This window comes from Centropristis striata, chromosome 1 (assembly GCF_030273125.1).
Source record: "Centropristis striata isolate RG_2023a ecotype Rhode Island chromosome 1, C.striata_1.0, whole genome shotgun sequence".
Taxonomy (NCBI): Eukaryota; Metazoa; Chordata; class Actinopteri; order Perciformes; family Serranidae; genus Centropristis; species Centropristis striata.
Window position 1 is genome coordinate 21,337,036 of NC_081517.1, and position 18,122 is coordinate 21,355,157.

The 18,122-nt window shown below is 39.5% G+C and overlaps 1 protein-coding gene across 1 annotated transcript in view; it reads left to right on the forward strand.

The window, feature by feature from the left end:
• zdhhc5a (zinc finger DHHC-type palmitoyltransferase 5a) overlaps nucleotides 1-18,122 on the forward strand; it is a 55,896-nt gene that overhangs the window by 18,106 nt on the left and 19,668 nt on the right. Inside the window, exons 3-10 of the mRNA XM_059334415.1 lie at nucleotides 4,891-5,012; nucleotides 8,904-9,061; nucleotides 11,391-11,563; nucleotides 12,651-12,753; nucleotides 15,089-15,180; nucleotides 15,944-16,070; nucleotides 17,714-17,822; nucleotides 17,961-18,070. Of these exons, the coding sequence (XP_059190398.1) occupies nucleotides 4,891-5,012; nucleotides 8,904-9,061; nucleotides 11,391-11,563; nucleotides 12,651-12,753; nucleotides 15,089-15,180; nucleotides 15,944-16,070; nucleotides 17,714-17,822; nucleotides 17,961-18,070 (994 nt within the window). The remainder of the gene's footprint in view (nucleotides 1-4,890; nucleotides 5,013-8,903; nucleotides 9,062-11,390; nucleotides 11,564-12,650; nucleotides 12,754-15,088; nucleotides 15,181-15,943; nucleotides 16,071-17,713; nucleotides 17,823-17,960; nucleotides 18,071-18,122) is intronic.

Below are 18,122 nucleotides of genomic sequence, written 5' to 3' on the forward strand. Positions count from 1 at the left end.
AGTCAGTGTCCTTGCTTGGTGGACTCGCACAGATGGACTTTACAGGTCTTTACCCAATTCAGTCTTCACACTGGGCTGACACTTCTGCTCAGTAAAGCAGTGTCTACATATCTCAGGGCGGTCCACTGCTGAACACACCCCTTCACGTCACTCAACCACGTAAGCCAATCGATGGCTAGCAAGTGCGCCATCACTTCCTGGCTAATGCAATATCTACAATATGCCCTTACAACCACATAACCATATGAAACCTAGTCAAACTCGAACAAAAATATGTAATAATTGATTATTATTTTATATTTGTACTCTCCCCTGCAGTTATGGTGTTTGTAGCCAAAGGGAAGTAGCAGGTAATCATGAGTAAAATTGTACAATCCACGCTCAACCAATAATATTAGAGCTTATCATGTTTTGGACCTTATTTTACAGCAACAGTAGAATCATGACAGGAAATGAGAGGAAAGGGAGAATCAAAACATTCAATGATCTAAGCAAGATGTGCACAAGGCACATTCCAATTCATGTTCTACACCCTTACCCCAAATATATATATATATATATAGTTAGGGTGTGCGTGTGTGCGTGTGTGTGTGTGTGTGTGTGTACGCGTGTACTTTCAGCTCTATGCTTCAGATTAGTGGGATGAAAATAGGCCAACATCTGTCACTCTGACAAATGCCTATCATCCAGTTTTTCTCCCGGAGTCTGTTGGTGTTCGTATCCCTGCAGTAACTCTTACACTTCTTCTTATTTTCTTACAATCTTATTAAGTGACCTAATTCATTCATTCATTTATTATCATTAACCGCTTATCCACACTTGTGTTGCGTGCAACCTGGTCTCACAGAAATCTGTGAAATAGCCACAGATTTGCTTAACTCAAAATCCGTGGAATAACCACGGAATCACTCAAATTTCTGTGAAACTGACACGGATTTCGCTACAATGCAAGTTAATGTCATATCCCAACCTGGTATTTTGTCCTATTGGTTCCGGCAGTCAGAACAAAAATCATGGTGGACAGTTCTCTCATTTTTAGTGAAAAAAAATCAATATTTTGACTTTGTTTCTGCATAAAAATGGATTTTGATTACATTTCTAGCGAGAAATATATGTTTTATTTTCTAAATATTCACTCAGTGAATGTACATAATCACTTTGTGGCGAAGATCTCACCAGAAAAAGACGATCCACTGTGTTTTATTTTGAAATCTCCCTGATCCTCTGTGTATTTAACGGATCAAACCTTCGCCCATTACATGCCTTGTGTCTGAGGTTGATTTGCTGATCAACATATTATTCTGTTGCAGCGGGAGACACTAATGTTAACAAAGTGACGACTTATGATCTACGAGTTACAACCTACGTTTGTCCGCTGTTTTATTTTGTAATCTACCGGATGTGTTGTGCGATCCTACCGGAAGTGCGATCTCATTGAATCGCGCTTCACTGTAAATGCCCCGGACTCTGCTCTCTTGTTTTAGTTAAAATATCTTCATTAAACAAACATTGTTGTTTTTTTTAGCATAGATAATATACATGCAGTATAATTATTTATTAGACAGTGTGTGATATTCCATGTATTGGGTAGAAATAGGTTTTCACAACCCTAAAACGGAAGAACTACAACAAGTATGCTGAGGTCTAGGGAGTTGTAGTTTTTTTAATAAAACAGGGTTTCCCCTAAAATTGGAAGTTGGAAATACTTAATTAGTGGCTTTCCAGGGTTTTGAGGGGATGTCAATCACATTTTTGGCATCAGACTTTAAATATTGTCTTGTTCAATGGGGGATTTTTTATTTTTTCAGCATATCCTAAACTCTCTCCCGCTCTGGTGTCAGCAAGCGAGAGGAGGACTTTATCGTGGCTCGTAACTTGTAGATCATAAGTCATCACTTTGTTAACATTAGTGTCTCCCGCTACAACAGAATAATATGTTGATCAGCAAATCAACCTCAGACACAAGACATGTAATGGGCGAAGGTTTGATCCGTTAAATACACAGAGGATCAGGGAGATTTCAAAATAAAATACAGCGGATCGTCTTTTTCTGGCGAGATCTTCGCCACAAAGTGATTATGTACATTCACTGAGTGAATATTTAGGAAATAAAACATATATTTCCCGCTAGAAATGTAATCAAATTCCATTTTTATGCAGAAACAAGTCAAAATATAGATTTTTTTTCCAGTAAAAATTAGACAACTGTCCATGTTTTTTGTTCTGACCGCCGGAACCTTGAAAGTCACGTGACTTGGACACAAACAGTCGTACCAATGGTAACCAATGGAAATTTGGGTTGGTTCTTTTTTAATTGTATTAATTTATTTATCTTGTATAGGTATGTAGCTGTAAACTGTAAAGGAGTCTCCAAACCTGAAAAGGTGCCAATGCTTTGGGGAAAAACAATATGTATAGTAATAAAAATTTTTGTCAGCAAATCGTATGAAAAGACCCAAACCATTGATAAATGTATCTGTGTGTATGACAGCCTGATATCGCTTCTGCCCTTTGTTGTTAATGACACATCAATGAGTCACACATTTGTTCCTTCATTAACATGAACACACATACTCTAGTTTATTTTTTACTCAGTCCCACATATACCGTCACAAATACTCACTACAACACCAAATTTGGATTTATCCGCCACTGAAAAAAAATCCTATCAAAGTGACTATTTATTTCTGTTTGAGCATTTTTTCTAAAAGTAAAATGACCAGCTGACCAAATTGATTTGCATTGCATTTAAGGTGTAAACCATTTTTCATAGATCTGTTTCAGTTAGGCAGTAAGACTACTGAGGGACAAACTAACAAATGTTTTGGTTTGGTCTTTCCATGACATTTGTTGATAAAAAGAAAAAATAGCTGAAAATGCCAGCCAACAGGTTTGAGCCTACGAACATGTAATAACAGCTCCATAGAATGTTAAACCAACTCTAAATCCAGGTTAATGCAAATCTATCTGCAGTCCTATCAACACAACTCCCAGTTATCCACATATGGGGAGCAATACCCTGGACCCCCTTCATTTTTGGTGTAACACATGAAATAGATATCAGTCTAAGACCTAACCAAACAAGAATTGGGTGAAATTATTATTATTATTATTATTATTATTATTAATAAGTATTATCATTATAATAATTATGATAATGTTAATAATGATCCTACTACTACTACTACTACTAATAATAATAATACTCTGTAAAAGGACCAAAACATATCCCCGCAACTTTTCTTCCAACTGCCTTGTATTGTCATTCTATTTGGACCATATACAGTCATGTGAAAAAATTAGGACACCCCATTAAATATTCAGTTCTTTATTAAGAAATGTTAACATACTGATGTCTAATCTTGTTTTTATTTATCTCTGGGAAAGAATATGATTTAATTGCAGATAAACAACAAAAAATAACCTTGATTTACTCATTAAACAAAAGATAACAACAAAAATGCATATTTTAACTGAGGAAAAAGTTAGGACACCCTACCCCCTAATAGCTAGTATTACCCCCTTTGGCTGAAATAACTTCAGTGAGACGCTTCTTGCAGCCATCTACCAGTCTCTGACATCGGTCTGAGGAAAGTTTGCCCCACTCTTCAACAAATTCTTTCAGCTGTGAGATGTTTGAGGGGTTTCTTGCATGTACAGCCCGTTTCAAGTCACCCCACAGCATCTCAATGGGATTAAGATCTGGGCTTTGGCTCGGCCATTCCACGACTCTCCATTTCTTAGTTTCCAGCCAGTCCCTGGTGGATTTTCTGGTATGTCCAGTTCCTCTTCAGCGTTAACTTTTTCACAGATGGTCTCACATGTTCCTCAAGCACTCTCTGATACACGGTAGAATTCATGGTGGATTCTATGACGGTGAGCTGGCCAGGTCCTGCTGCAGCAAAGCATCCCCAAACCATGACACTTCCACCTCCATGCTTCAAAGTTGGTATGAGGTTCTTTTTCTGGAATGCTGTATTTGGTTTAGGCCAAATATGTCTTCTGTTCTGGTGTCCAAATAATTCAATTTTGGACTCATCTGTCCAAAGAATATTATTCCAGAAGTCATGGTCTTTGTCTATGTTCTCGCTGGCAAACTTCATTCTGGCCTTTATGTTTTTCTTAGAGAGCAATGGTTTCCTCCTTGCACACCTCCCATGAAAGTTAAACTTGTGTAGTCTCTCTCTGATTGTAGGGGCACTTTCACATCAACAGTAGCAAGAGCCTGCTGTAGGTCCCGTAATGACATTTTAGGGTCTTTGGTGACTAATTTCAGCATCTTGCGGTCTGCTCTCCGGGTGAACTTGCTTGGACAGCCAGACCTGGGCATGTTGGCAGTTGTTTTGAATGTCCTCCACTTATAGATTATTTTCCGGACAGTGGAATGGTTGATGTCAAATTCTTTGGAGATTTTAAATCCCTTACCAGACTCACTAGCTGCTACAATCTTCTTTCTGAAGGCCTCAGACAGCTCTTTTGATCTCACCATGGTCTTCACTCTCACTTCAACAGTCAGCAGCACACCAAACTAAATGTCTGAGGTTTAAATAGGGCAAGCCTCCTTCAAAATGCTGAGTAACGATGTTCTAATCATGTGCACCTAATGTGATACACCTGTGTGTGATTTTAGCCATTTTAAGTAGGAATAAATGTGGGGGTGTCCTAATTTATTCCCCACCAGAAATTTCATTTTTTTTAAATTATATTTTACAGAAGGTTTTAAAATATAATTTATTCAGTTTAAATTGTTTAGTTGTATTACTTGAATCTCTCAGTATTGTTGAAATTGATATTAAATATCCATATGTCCAAATATGTGAAAAAAAACCACTTCTTTCCTTGTCTTGTTTTTCCTTTGAGCATCAGCCACTGTCTCTGTTCATGTTTCAGGTGTCCATGGCTTTCAGAGCGTTTCTCAGTAGCTGTGCCCATCTACAATGGAGTCATCTTCTTGTTTGTTTTGGCTAACTTCTGTATGGCCACATTCATGGACCCCGGCATCTTCCCGAGAGGTGAGTGCATGGATTGTTGAATAAACTGAACGTGATGTTCATGGGATATCGACAAAGTCCTGTCTTGAGTATGTTGATATTATTGTTGTCCTGAAATGTCAAGTTTGCATTTTGGCTTAATTTTTTAAAGTGTATGCATTTCTTGCTTATCCACACACAGGAATGTTCCCTTGTTACAGCCTCCAAACTCCTGTTTTCATTTTAACAGCATCGAAAAGATTGAAAACTTGGTGGATCATTGTCCATCAAGTGCAGAAGTTGACAATTCAGTTTGGTTTGGGTTGATTTGATTTTAAATGTGATCACCCGAGAGGAAGCCACAAATGTTGAAACTGGAGGTGAGGGCAAAGGTGTGAAATGCTGCAGAAGTGGAAAAAGGGCCAGTAAGCTTGTGCAACTCTTTCAGCGCTTCCAGCTGTTCACCTCAACGAGCTCTCCTGCAAATTGAAAGGTGGAGGAATGTGTTTTTACTAGGGCCGGGACTCGATTAAAAAAATTAATCTAAATAATTAGAGGCTTTGTAATTAATTAACCGAAATTAATCGCATATAAATATTTGATCTGAGAACAGTGAGAAGTAATTTTTTTCACATGGATTTTTAGTATACCATTGAATAATGACTGAATACATAAGCTTAAGCAACAAAAATATTGTTTATTTTTGTTCAAGTCCGACAGACCAGTGCAATTTTTGCCATTAAGTGTAGCAATAGCATATTTAGAAATATAGTACATTTCAGAAATTCAGGTAGCCTATTGGTAGGTAGACCTTCTGTAAACTATAATACTTTGGTTTTTTAAGTAAAACACAATCCACGCTAGCTACCACACTAGCCGCTAGCTGCTATATGTTTTGCATTGAGGTGATTCTTGAGACTGGATGTGCTGCGGTGACATGTGAATTCCTTGTTGCATAGCAACACAACCATGCTCTTATCGACGCTTCCATCCGTTGTTTTTTTGTAACTAAATGTCCCATCATCCACGGGGCCAACCAAAGCACTCTCATCAGCTTCTGTCTTCATGTTCACTGTGGTTTGTTGTTGTCTGAACTCATGAACGCTAGTTGGTGCTCCAGTATAATCGGTCCACCTGAAACTCATCCAGTGAGAAACGTTGCGATTAAAATGTGTCAATTTTTTTAACACGTTAATTTTTGTTTAATTAATTAATCTTAACGCGTTAAAGTCCTGGCCTTAGTTTTTACACTAACAGTGGCTGGTGTAGTCATGCGACAGTCTGTTCTCCTGTTTCTCCTAAACTGTTAACTTTTCTATTCCCCCATGATCTGCCACATACTGGTCAGTGTTTACATTCTGCTGAAGGCCAACGTACACGACGCACAGCCCACCTGGTACTGTGTGTGGAGCGAACAAACCCGGACTTGTTAGTAACCGTCCTCTGTATTTGGGTTCATGAGTTCATGACTGCTGTTACCTTTGTTAAAACCACAGACAGTTAATTAAATGTCCGACCAGAGAGGAGAATATTTCGGATCATTGTTTCACTACCGTCAGCAGAACCTGCGCAGCGAGCGGCCACTGGACTCATCTCTGGGGGGGATGAGACTGCCTACAGGTGCCAGATGGGAGTTCAAACAACCTGGAGCTCTAATGACGGAGGAGATGGTTCTGGATTTTAGGAAGAACACATCCCCACCTGCTCCCATCACCCAGTGTGACTCCCCAGTTGAAACTGTGGAAGCCTTCTGCTCCCTGGGCATCAAACTCACCTGGCACCTCACCTCACCAAGTGGAAGCTGAACATTAGCTCGCTCATCAGAAAAGCACAGCAGAGGATATACGTCCTGCAATAACTAGTTCCACCTGCCAAAGCCTATGGTGGTGCACTTCTACACTGTGATAGAGTCCACCCTCACCTCCTCCATCACCACCTGGTACCTTGCTGCCACCACCAAGGACAAGGGTAGACTGCAGCATTTAATTTGCTCTGTGGAGAAGGTGATTGGCTGTGGTCTCCAATCCCCCCAGACGCAAACTTTTTAATTAGGGCCTGATCACTAACGGGGCGAGGAACCTATTGTAATGGGTCCGTCTATTATTATAACAGCAAATTAATCACATTTTAAGGGGCTTTATCACACTCACCAAAGTTGTAACATAATTCAATCCCAGTGAAAATTTCTGTATCTTATTGGTCTCAGAAATGGGCCTGGCCCCTGGCACAGGTTTGTCTTAGAGACACGAAATTTCGTACATACATGTATCATGGGAAGACGCACCGAAAAGTCTCAAGAAGTCATACCCAAAAACGAACAAGAAGTCGGACATCTTGGATCGAAAGTGGCGTTCCATTTCCACGCCCCATACTTGAATGAACTCCTCCTACAGATTTGATCTGATCCACTTCAGACTAGGTCAGTGCCATCATAAGGCCTTTGCGATCAAAAGTTATTAAAAGCTCTACCGACCATCACACTATGTGGGAGTGGCATTGCGGCAAAATATGCTGTTTTTTCATAAAACACAAGACTGTAGAATTTGACCATACGTGTCTAATCTGCCTCAAACTTCTCCTTCATGATGAGGGTCCATCACTGAACAGTTCTACATAAAATATTTCACAAAGTGCCGCCCATTATGCTTTAACCACGCCCCCTTCATAACGAATGAACAGTTTGTCGTAGAGACTTGTATGAGGTGTCTGTGTACTCAGCAGAGCGTCCCTGTTTAACTGTTGATCCATTACCCCGCCCCTTTTGATTGTCCACGCCCATTTTTCTACAAACTTGTATGAGGTGTCAGTGTACTTAGAAGACACAGCCAAATTTCTTTGCTTCGCCCATTTTTGCTAGCCACACCCCCTTTAAAAACTCATCAGCCATTTGCCATACACTCTTTTCAGAGGTGTCGTTGCACTCGCCACACTGGTCCTATTTCATTGGTGTCACCTTGCCCCGCTCCCTTAACTTGGCCACGCCCCCTCGCATAACCAGCGGCCTCTTTGTCCTGGGTTCTTTTGGGAGGCGGCCGGCGATCGCGAGACCTGATGTGGCCTCAATGATGTCGAGAGCACAGGAAAAAAAACATAATGAAAGAACAAACAACAACAGACAGAACACCATCACTTGAGCGTGTTGGATAATTACTATGTGACCAGTTTAGTAAAGTGCTGAGGCTTGGTGTCATGTTGCCTATCAAGACTTTATAAAAGGAACCAATCTATATCTCGTTTCACAGATAAAGGTCCATCCCACCTTGTTTTACAATATGCAATGATGGCTGGAGTAACTGTCACCAGTGATGAATGGGAGTGCAGAGTGATAAACAGAGTCCAGTGGAGTGAGAGTGGAGGCAGAAGCATGTCTATAGATAAAATCAGAATAATCCAGAACTGATAAAAAGATAACCTGAATGATCTGTTTCCTACAGAACGAAGGGAAGTTTGTTTCGTATCCAATTTTTTGTTTTATTTTTCTTGCATGTATGTCAATATGAAATTTAAATGTGAGTTTGTGATCTAACCAGATGCCCAGATATTTGTATTCTGAAACCCTTTCATTACTGTATCCTGTTTAAGTGTTGATATGTAGACCATCATCTGCAATATTTCTGGCTCTTGAGAATATCATTATTCAATATGGGGTCTTGTCTGAATTGAGAAATAATTACAGGTTAAGAATTTGGAATACTCTCCTCTGGAAGTTTCTGGCCACTATACAGAACAGTTTCTTCCAATCTCACCAAGTTTCTTTAGTGTTATGTAAAAATTGAGTATGTGAACCTTTCTAGAGCTAAGGTTTTATTGGGAAAAAATGTGCTAAACCCTTGTTAGCTGTTAGGGTGATGAATTTGAATAGGTCAACAAAAACAGTATGCATATTCTGATTTGTTGTATGTCACCGTGTGTCTTCTGTTTCTGCCCCTGCAGCTGAGGAGGATGAGGATAAGGAGGATGATTTCCGTGCTCCCCTCTACAAGACGGTGGAGATCAGAGGGATCCAGGTCAGAATGAAGTGGTGTTCAACCTGCCGCTTCTACAGACCGCCACGCTGCTCCCACTGCTCTGTCTGCGACAACTGTGTCGAGGTGTGCTCACACTTACCCATTCACCTTTTACATAGAATGAATTAGGACATTATTCATGTACAGTCTCTGTATAAATGAAAAAAAGGACTGTAGAACCTGATAATGTAATAAATTCCTGATATTATAATAACCCCGATAATGTAATAAAAATCTGCACTTGAGTCCATTGAAAATTTAATACAACCTGATAATGTAATAACTTCCCAATGTAATAAAGTGCATTTCCCAATAATGTAATACACTTTTTACCAATAATTATTGGGGTTATTACATTATCTGTAATTTATTACATTATCAGTTTCTACAAGGAGGGGTGGAGGGGGGAAAAAACTGCTCAAGTTTTCATATTGCATATTGGAGTCTAAGCAGTTGAAGGCCACCTGTTTAATAAAACAAAATTAAAAAGAGAAAAAAAAAACAAAGAGAGAGAGGGGTAAATGAGCCAACTTGCAGTCTCAAGCATTTTCTGTTGAACATGAATTTATAGGCTGACAGCTGTCTGGCCATGTGAATTAGGGGTGTGCCATATCGTATCGTTCACGATTATACCGGTATATTTTTTTTTATGGGTAAAAAAAATGCATATCACGATATTGGCAACATGCCCTACTTCTTGACATAGTGGCATAAGGATTTCCTATTAATTACCTAGACCTTGGCGGCCCGCCAGAGTCTCTTGTGCTGCGCTAACTATTTATAATATAAAGTTATTTTGCGTTGTGTCTCTGCTCAGCAGTGTCTGTCACCCGTCAGTCAGTCAAAACCCCGACCCACCTCTCTGTCCTCCTCCGAGACATGCGCACGCATTCACACACACGCACTGAATATACCGAGCTGCCCTCCCACTGCGCTTCAAAACAAGCACCTACCTGTCTGTAATGTGTCAGTCCCGTCCCCACTCTCTCTCTGTGCGTCTGTGTGTGCGTGAGCCGATCTTAATACTATCAACTTGTCCTGTCAGAGGTCCAAACGGTCCAAACACACTGTTGCATTGTGCCGTTCGTTAGCCGCGAGCTAACATTAGCTAACAATTAAAGTTGTTTTAATCACAAAAAGCTACTATTACTTCCTGTCGCTATACAAATGCAGCTTTCAAAATAAGAGCACAGAATCCACCACAGAAATTACAAGAAGACTGTCAAAATAAGATGCCTTAAATAAAACATAGAATAACCTTTATTCTCCTTTACAATAATTAATTAAAATAGGCAATGATGTGTTTGTGAGGTGTTTGCTCACATTTAGCTCTCAAAGTGGACGAGATTGATCACATTGTACTATAAAATGTACAGACCCCCTAGAAGGTTATTTTTTATTATTATTCGCTAATACTCAAGTAAGTAATTTTTTTGTATTTGGCAACTGTTGAGATTTGCAATTTACACTACATTTAGATTTATGATTGATTTGTATTTTGTTGTACAATTTTTACTTATTTATACAGGCTAAAAAATAATTTTCTATATATTTTTCAGTATTTTTTAATATCGTCAAGAATATCGTTATCGCGAAAATACTCTGAAATATCGTGATAATCTTTTAGGGCCATATCGCCCACCCCTAATGTGAATATGTAATGCAAAATGCATCAACCTAACTGAGGGAATTAATGTAGGTGAGAACTTTCTTCGGATTATCAAATGCTCAACTGCAGCCAGCAGTAGCACTTGAGATGCCTATTACAGCCGCAAAATGTTTCTGTAACAGACACAAAGAAATTGTGTTTTCTCCCGACTCACTTAAAGGATTACATTACTGTGACAGCCAACACCAAAGTGCATTTGAGTCAATAACGATCAAAATGTATCAGGCTATATACAGCAGATACCAGCCCATTAAAAACATTTACAGTCTTTCAGACCGACTTGGGACATCCCTGATGTATTTACTGTATCTCACAAGTGAGTACACTCCTCAAATTTTTGTAAATATTTTATTATATCTTTTCATGAGACAACACTGTACACTGACTACTTAGCAGTGTATCAAAGTGTCATGTCTTCAGCTTGTATAACAGTGTTAAATTTACTGTCCTCTCATAATAACTCAATGCACAGCCAAAACTGTCTAAACTGCTGGCAACAAAAGTGAGTACACCCCTAAGTGAAAATCACACAAAATAATAGCTAGTCAGATATAAAAAAAATTCTCCATCTTTGTCTTCGTAGGCTCATCCAATGTGTGTATTGAAATTGAATGTTAATTGCAGATGCTGAATGAGAAAGTATTGAATGACAAAACACTTAATAATAACTGTTTTCATGCTATGAAGTGCAAACAAATACCAGAACTATTTCTTAGCGGTGTCTTTTAACCCTCCATAATCTAGGACTTTGACCACCATTGTCCTTGGGTGAACAACTGTATCGGCAGGAGGAACTACCGCTACTTCTTCCTCTTCCTCCTGTCTCTGACAGCTCACATCATGGCGGTGTTCGGATTTGGGCTGCTCTTTATCCTCTACCATCGGCAGAACATTGACCGCCTGCACGCCATCGTCACGTATCTTTCCCATGTATTGCTGTCCTATCCATTGTAAGATTGGGAATACTGATAAGTTATGATGTGGACTAGGGCTGCACGATTATGGCCAAAATGATAATCACGATTATTTTGATCAATATTGTAATCACCATTAATAATCACAATTATTTGTCACGTTGGGGAAAACATCTGTATACAATAGGAACAGTTTTTAGTCTGTGCACAGAGTTTAAGCTAACACCTCCTGTAGCAGCAGCACATACACACTGTACTGCTACAGAGATAACTCTTAGCCTGTTAGCAATTTGCAGACTGGACGCTAAGGGGTTAACATCCCCTCCGGCTCTGCAGCTGGGAAAGACTGCTGCAGGAGGACTTCAACTCGTTCTTACTCTTCTTAACGACCCATGACTCGTTAAGAAGAGTAAGAACGAGTCCTCAAAAGTCTCCAGTAACACCAGAAAAAGTCGCTGGATTTGTCGCCAGTCGCTTTTTTGAAAAATAGTCGCTAAGGGGGTCTGAAAAGTCGCTAAAAATAGCAACAAAGTTGCTAAGTTGGCAACACCGCTTCGCCGGCTTTTACAAATACCGCGTGTTATTGTGGCGTCGAGTACTACGTCACATCCTGCTTAGTGTTCTATCCAATCAGCAACCAGGCTTTTTTAGCGGAAAAAACGGCCCCGCCCCCTGGTGGTTGGTGGACTACTGGTGTAGAAAGTGCTTGATTAGATATGCAGGAGAGCCGCATTTTAAAATGGAAATATCGCCGATCAGGTTAATTTAATCGTGGTGGCCAAAATCGTGATCACAATTAAAATTTGATTAATTGTGCAACCCTAATGTGGACTGAAGCTCCTGCTTGGCTTCACCAGGTTCTTTTTGATGACTTATTTCAGTTCCTTGGAGGGTGTGCAGGACTGCACCCACAATTCTGAGACAAGTGATGAAGCTTGCCCTTTTTTTGCTTGAAGGTTAACCTTAAACACATTGTTTTAGTCCAGTTTATAGTTGCACATTGTTGGCTAAATCAAAATAGGGCAGGGCAATTTTCTGTCTGTTTAATCTGGCCTCTTAACTTTTTCCTTGACCCCCCTGGTGCTCTCAGGCTGGCAGTAATGTGTGTTGCAGGTCTCTTCTTCATCCCTGTTGCTGGCCTCACTGGCTTCCACATAGTGCTTGTGGCCAGAGGCAGGACAACCAATGAACAGGTGAGAAACTCATTTATTTCGTTGTGTGTTTAGTCATTCAACTATTTCCAAATGTAGAAACTTTATTCAAACATGAATAGATGGAATGTTGTTTTAATGCATTTTCAACTGCTATCTACTCATTCTTCAGCTTCAACTTTTAACAACATTCAAACTTCAAAATGTTCCACATCTTTATATAGTTATATGGGTGTAAATCACCTTTCAACTGTCTTTGGTTTTTTTCAAATATTCAAACTTCTTTGAAGCTTAGTTAAATGCTTTTTCAGATTTACATTAATGTGTTTTGAATGGACTGTTCAGAGGTTGAATGGGGGACTCAATAAAAATCTTACAGGGAAAAAATCCTTTGCACTATTTTCACTCGTCATATGTAATTTTCGGCTAAAATGTAGGAAAATGTGTGCTCTTTTAAACAAGGTAGTCGAGGAATAAAATTGACTTTTGCATTTGGCTCTGTAAGGAAAGTAACAGGAACTCCTATCAAGACCAGAAATGTATGGAGAAAGCAGATAGACAGTTGGGCATGGAAGCAAGTTAGAATTGCTTCCATGCCCAAATGTTTGACATAACACACACATTTGTGTAAATTAAGTGTTCAGTTGTTCAATTTGACTCATTTAGCAAATGGCTCCCCATGATTCATGCTACGTGACTGCTTGTTTAGTCATGACTGCAAAACCTCAGTGAGTCTGCAACTTGCCACAAATGGGTTTATACAGAAGAAGCCTGCTACAATGGGTTGTTATGGCAATGGTACACATGAAAATGGCCCCCACTAAGACCATATTGCTATGTGAATGTCCATGCTAGTCTTATTCCTATTCTTTGTGAACACTTTATGTAAAAGCAAGTGCACAAGAGTGACATGATACTACCAATAACTATAACATGACATCTGTTATAGTTATTGGCTATGGGCTATCGGCTGTGGCTCAGTTGGTAGAGCAGCTATACATTGATCGGATGGTTGGTGGTTCGATCCCCGACCATGGCAGCCTACATGTCGAAGTATCCTTGGGCAAGATACTGAATCCCAAATGGCTCCCGATGCTGCGTTCATCAGTGTGTGAATGAATTCCCAATGGTGCACTGCAAGAAAAGTGTTGATTTCTTATTTTAAGTGTTCAACATGTTTCTAGATTTAGTAATCTTAATCTTGTCAAGTGAAATTATCTGTCCATGCAGCAAGATCATTTCCCTCAGATTTAGTGTTTTTATCTTGTTTTCAGACACACCTTTTTTGCTGTGTGGCATGTGGCATGTTGTGCCCTGGTAGCCTCAGCCACCAGTATAAATGTGTGTGTGAATGGGTGAATGAGCGTAGTGTGTAGTGTAAAGTGCTTTGGATAAAATCGCCATATAAGTGCACTCCATTTACCATTCATGAACATGAAGGGGTCTATATGTCTGATGCTATAAGTGTCATTCTGTACATTCACAAAAGCAAGCTGATTGTGATAACCTATTAGTAGTGTTTGACACACACACACACACACACACACACACACACACAAAGGACTTAGACAGGACTTAGACATTTTCAGGATTCTTTAAAGCATTTTGAAAGTCTTTTAGTTAGAAACTCAATTCACACTGTACAATGTCCACATTTCTCAAACATTTTGGGAATTATTCAACATTTGAAAAGCAGTAATTCAGTACAACATTGGCTTTCAAATTCCAGCATTCACACTGCATTTTCTTCAGAAATGCCCTGTGTCTTCTCTAGTTGATATTTGAATATGTACAGTAAGACATCTTATAAATAAAAGCATTAGTTGGAGGGAAAATGGTGGGCAAAACCAGACATTTACACAATTTTACATTTTGACAATGTGCTGTTTCACATTTTACATACAATATGATAATCCTACTAGGCACATACATGTTCTCTCGGTAGCTATATTTGTTCTGCTGAGCAAGCCCCACATAGCAGTAACCAACCACAATTTAAAAAAATACCATTTTTAAAACTATGATTTCCCAAAACTGGCCTTAAATTGGGTAATGATAAATAACAACAACAACCATTTTTTGTCATTTGTCCAGAATTATATTAATTTCTAAGTTGCACAGTAACTGCCACTAATTCTACAGTTCTGCTAGGAGCTACTTTTTCCACCATCACTAAATGACCTGTCACCTCTACTTACAGATACATATTAAAAAGATTTCAGTAGCAGTGATGTTATTTAGGACAGATTTGGAGTCCATGCCATCCCGTATTTATTTTTAAATTTTTGAAACAAGTGACTCGATAAACAACACTTTATACTTTATTCATCCTCCCTCATATTTTGAATGCCTCTTTTGTTCTCTTTTTATTTTTCAGGTAACAGGGAAGTTCAGAGGAGGTGTTAACCCTTTCACCAATGGCTGTTGGAAGAATGTCTCTCATGTCCTCTGCAGCTCACAGGCACCCAGGTAAGAATTTTAACTTTTTAACCCATTAAAGCCGGGAAAGCATTACCGCATTTCTACCATTAAAACCAGGGGCGCTGTTGCGTTATTCTACTATTAAAGCTGGGAAAGTGGATACGTCGTTTTGTAGTATTTGTATTTTTTTCCACCTATTTTCGGTCTCTTGGCCAATGAAATGCATCAGAATACATGTGGGAGTGTCGCAATGCAACACGTTGATTTAAAAAAAATAAAATAAACTTAACTTCTCATGAAAGCCACAGGTATAAGCTCTCAAATACTTTTTGAATTTCATTTCCATCTGCTACAGAGGCTGAAAAATCTATTTTTTAGTAGACGTTGACAATTCTGTTGAATTTCCGGAACAACTTCAGGTTTTAGGGGGTTATTTTAAAATCGCCCAGAGGTTTTACAGGTATTTCCTTTCCAGGCGTTTTAGGCCTAAATGGGTTAACCTATTAGTTTCAGTGGTCGTCTGTTCATGATTGAACACATTACAGCCTTACAAATGCTTGTCTGTCCCCAAAGGCCATCAACGTGCTCCACTGCACAACAAAAGTTACATAGACATAAAACATTCGAATACCATCATTTGGGGAGTAAAATGGATTGTTAGGAACATCTGCAAGGATTTCATATTGAAAACTGCACTGATGATGAACAGCATATTTCAAGACTCAGTTAATGTTGCCAGTCCATTCAAAACAAAGCTTGTAACAACAGTGCAGTTGTGAAGCGCTTGGTCTATATGATGTGCTCTCTCCAGGTATCTGGGCAGAAAGAAGTGTGTGCAGAGTGTGTGTGTGCAGCCTCCCTTTCTGCGGCCACAGCTGACAGAGGCCCAACTGGCTGCAAAGATCCTGGACAACGGCATACAGGGAGACCTGCACCGGGTATGAACAGCAGAATGGGTTCTCATAGTGCCATAAATACCGCAGTTTTATCATCATTTTTTAATTTGATCATGAGATAAAGAAAATAATTGCTTTTTCTGTAGGTAATGTCATGTAAGGCTGAAGCTCAAATGTTTCTAATTTTCAAACTTCAAGTTTCAAATCTGTACTTTGCTTTCTGTAAGTTTGCTTTTAGGCTTATCCAGGTTTTAAAAACTGTTTCAATACATATATTCACATTCATATATTCAATACCAGAGTGTATATTCAATTTGTCATTTTTGATTATGCAGAAATCTAGGTTTGTAGAAATATTGCAGTGACGGTGGAGATGCACCACATTGGGAAAATGGCAAATAGCCACCTTCTCCAGACCTTTGACGTGACTGGTGGCTCCTTTTGGATGACTGGATGAGGATTGGTGGATTGTAATGTCAATCATTACTCTACAAAGTGGGTCACTTTGTAGAGTGATGTAACATTAAGCCATATAAACTTTTTTCATTGCTCCATCTTAAAGGAAAACAAAAGGGAAATATCGGATATTGATCCTTGTTTTCATTTTTTTATTCTAGCTTTGTCATATTGGCATGAGCAATTTCAGAAAAGCATATTAAGATCTTAACTCATATACAACAACTTCCTTACTTCCTACTAATTAGCAATAATTCTGAGGTTATTGAGGGAAAACTCTTAGTCAACTCTAGTCTACCAACACATTTTGAATGAACAGGCATGGTGTCCATGGCAGGACACCATGGAGGAGGCTGCTGCTTTCCAAAGAAACACTGCTGCCTGAAGTTTACCAAAGAGCAACGTGACACTCAACAACACTACTGGGAAAATGTTTAGTGGACTGATGGAACTAAGGTGGCACTGTTCATGAAGAACATGCAGCACTACATATGGTGTAAAAAGGACCCTGCTTTCCAACATGAGAACATCATCCCAACAGTGAAGTATGATGGAGGAGCATCATGACTTGGGGCTGTTTTGCTGCCTCAGGGCCTGGACCTCTTACTATCATTGAGGGGAAAATGTATTCCCAGTTTTATCAAGGTATTCTACAGGTTAATGTCAGGGTGTCTGTCTGCCAGCTGATCATCAGTAGAAGTTGGCTGATGCAGCAGGACAATGACCCTAAAAAATAAAGTAAATCTACTTCAGAATGACTTCCAATAGGTAAATCCACCTTTTGGAGAGTCCCAGTCGGAGCCCAGACCTCAATCCAACTGATACCGATACCTCCAGAGAGCCGTTCACACCAGACATCATTTCCATATGTCTGAGTTGAAGCAATTCTGAAAGCAAGAATGGTCCAAAATTCCTCCTGAACGTTCTGATCAGCAGCTATCAGAAGTGTTTGGTTGAGGTTATTGCTGCTAAAGGAGGTTCGACCAGTTATTAAATCAAGGGTTCACTTACTTTTTCCACCATCCCTTGAATGTTTAATGGATATGTTCAATAAAAACATGAAATGTTCTAATTGCTTGTGTGGTATTAGGTTAAGCACATTGTGTGTGTCTATTCGCATACTTTTTCTTGCAACTGTACATACATTATATCCAGTGATAATAAGACCTTTATTAAGTAATAGTAATTTAGTAAGTAATTCCTTGACTTTCTGTCTCTATTCTATTCAGTCAAAGTCCAGTCTGGAAATGATGGAGAGCCAGTCATGTGATGCAGAGCCACCTCCTCCTCCTAAACCAGAACTCCGCTACCCTGGAATCACCAGAGGAAATACAGAGGGTAATGCTCTCTAACTTCATACACCAGCTCTGACTGTCACCAGCTGTGCGCAGATGGACTTTGTCGTAACCTCTGGTTGTAAAACACGAAACATTGACTTCACAGTGATTTTTTTTTGTTCTCTGTCTTCCCTTTCAGAGTGCAGTCTGCTGAACAAAGCCCCTCCCACCCCCACCATGTACAAATACAGGCCCAACTACAGCCCTGGCAAGAACCACACAGCGCTCACACACGCTTACGCCAACCAGGTAATGCACACAAAAACATGCAGGAGAGACAGGTGATGTAGGACAGCCATTT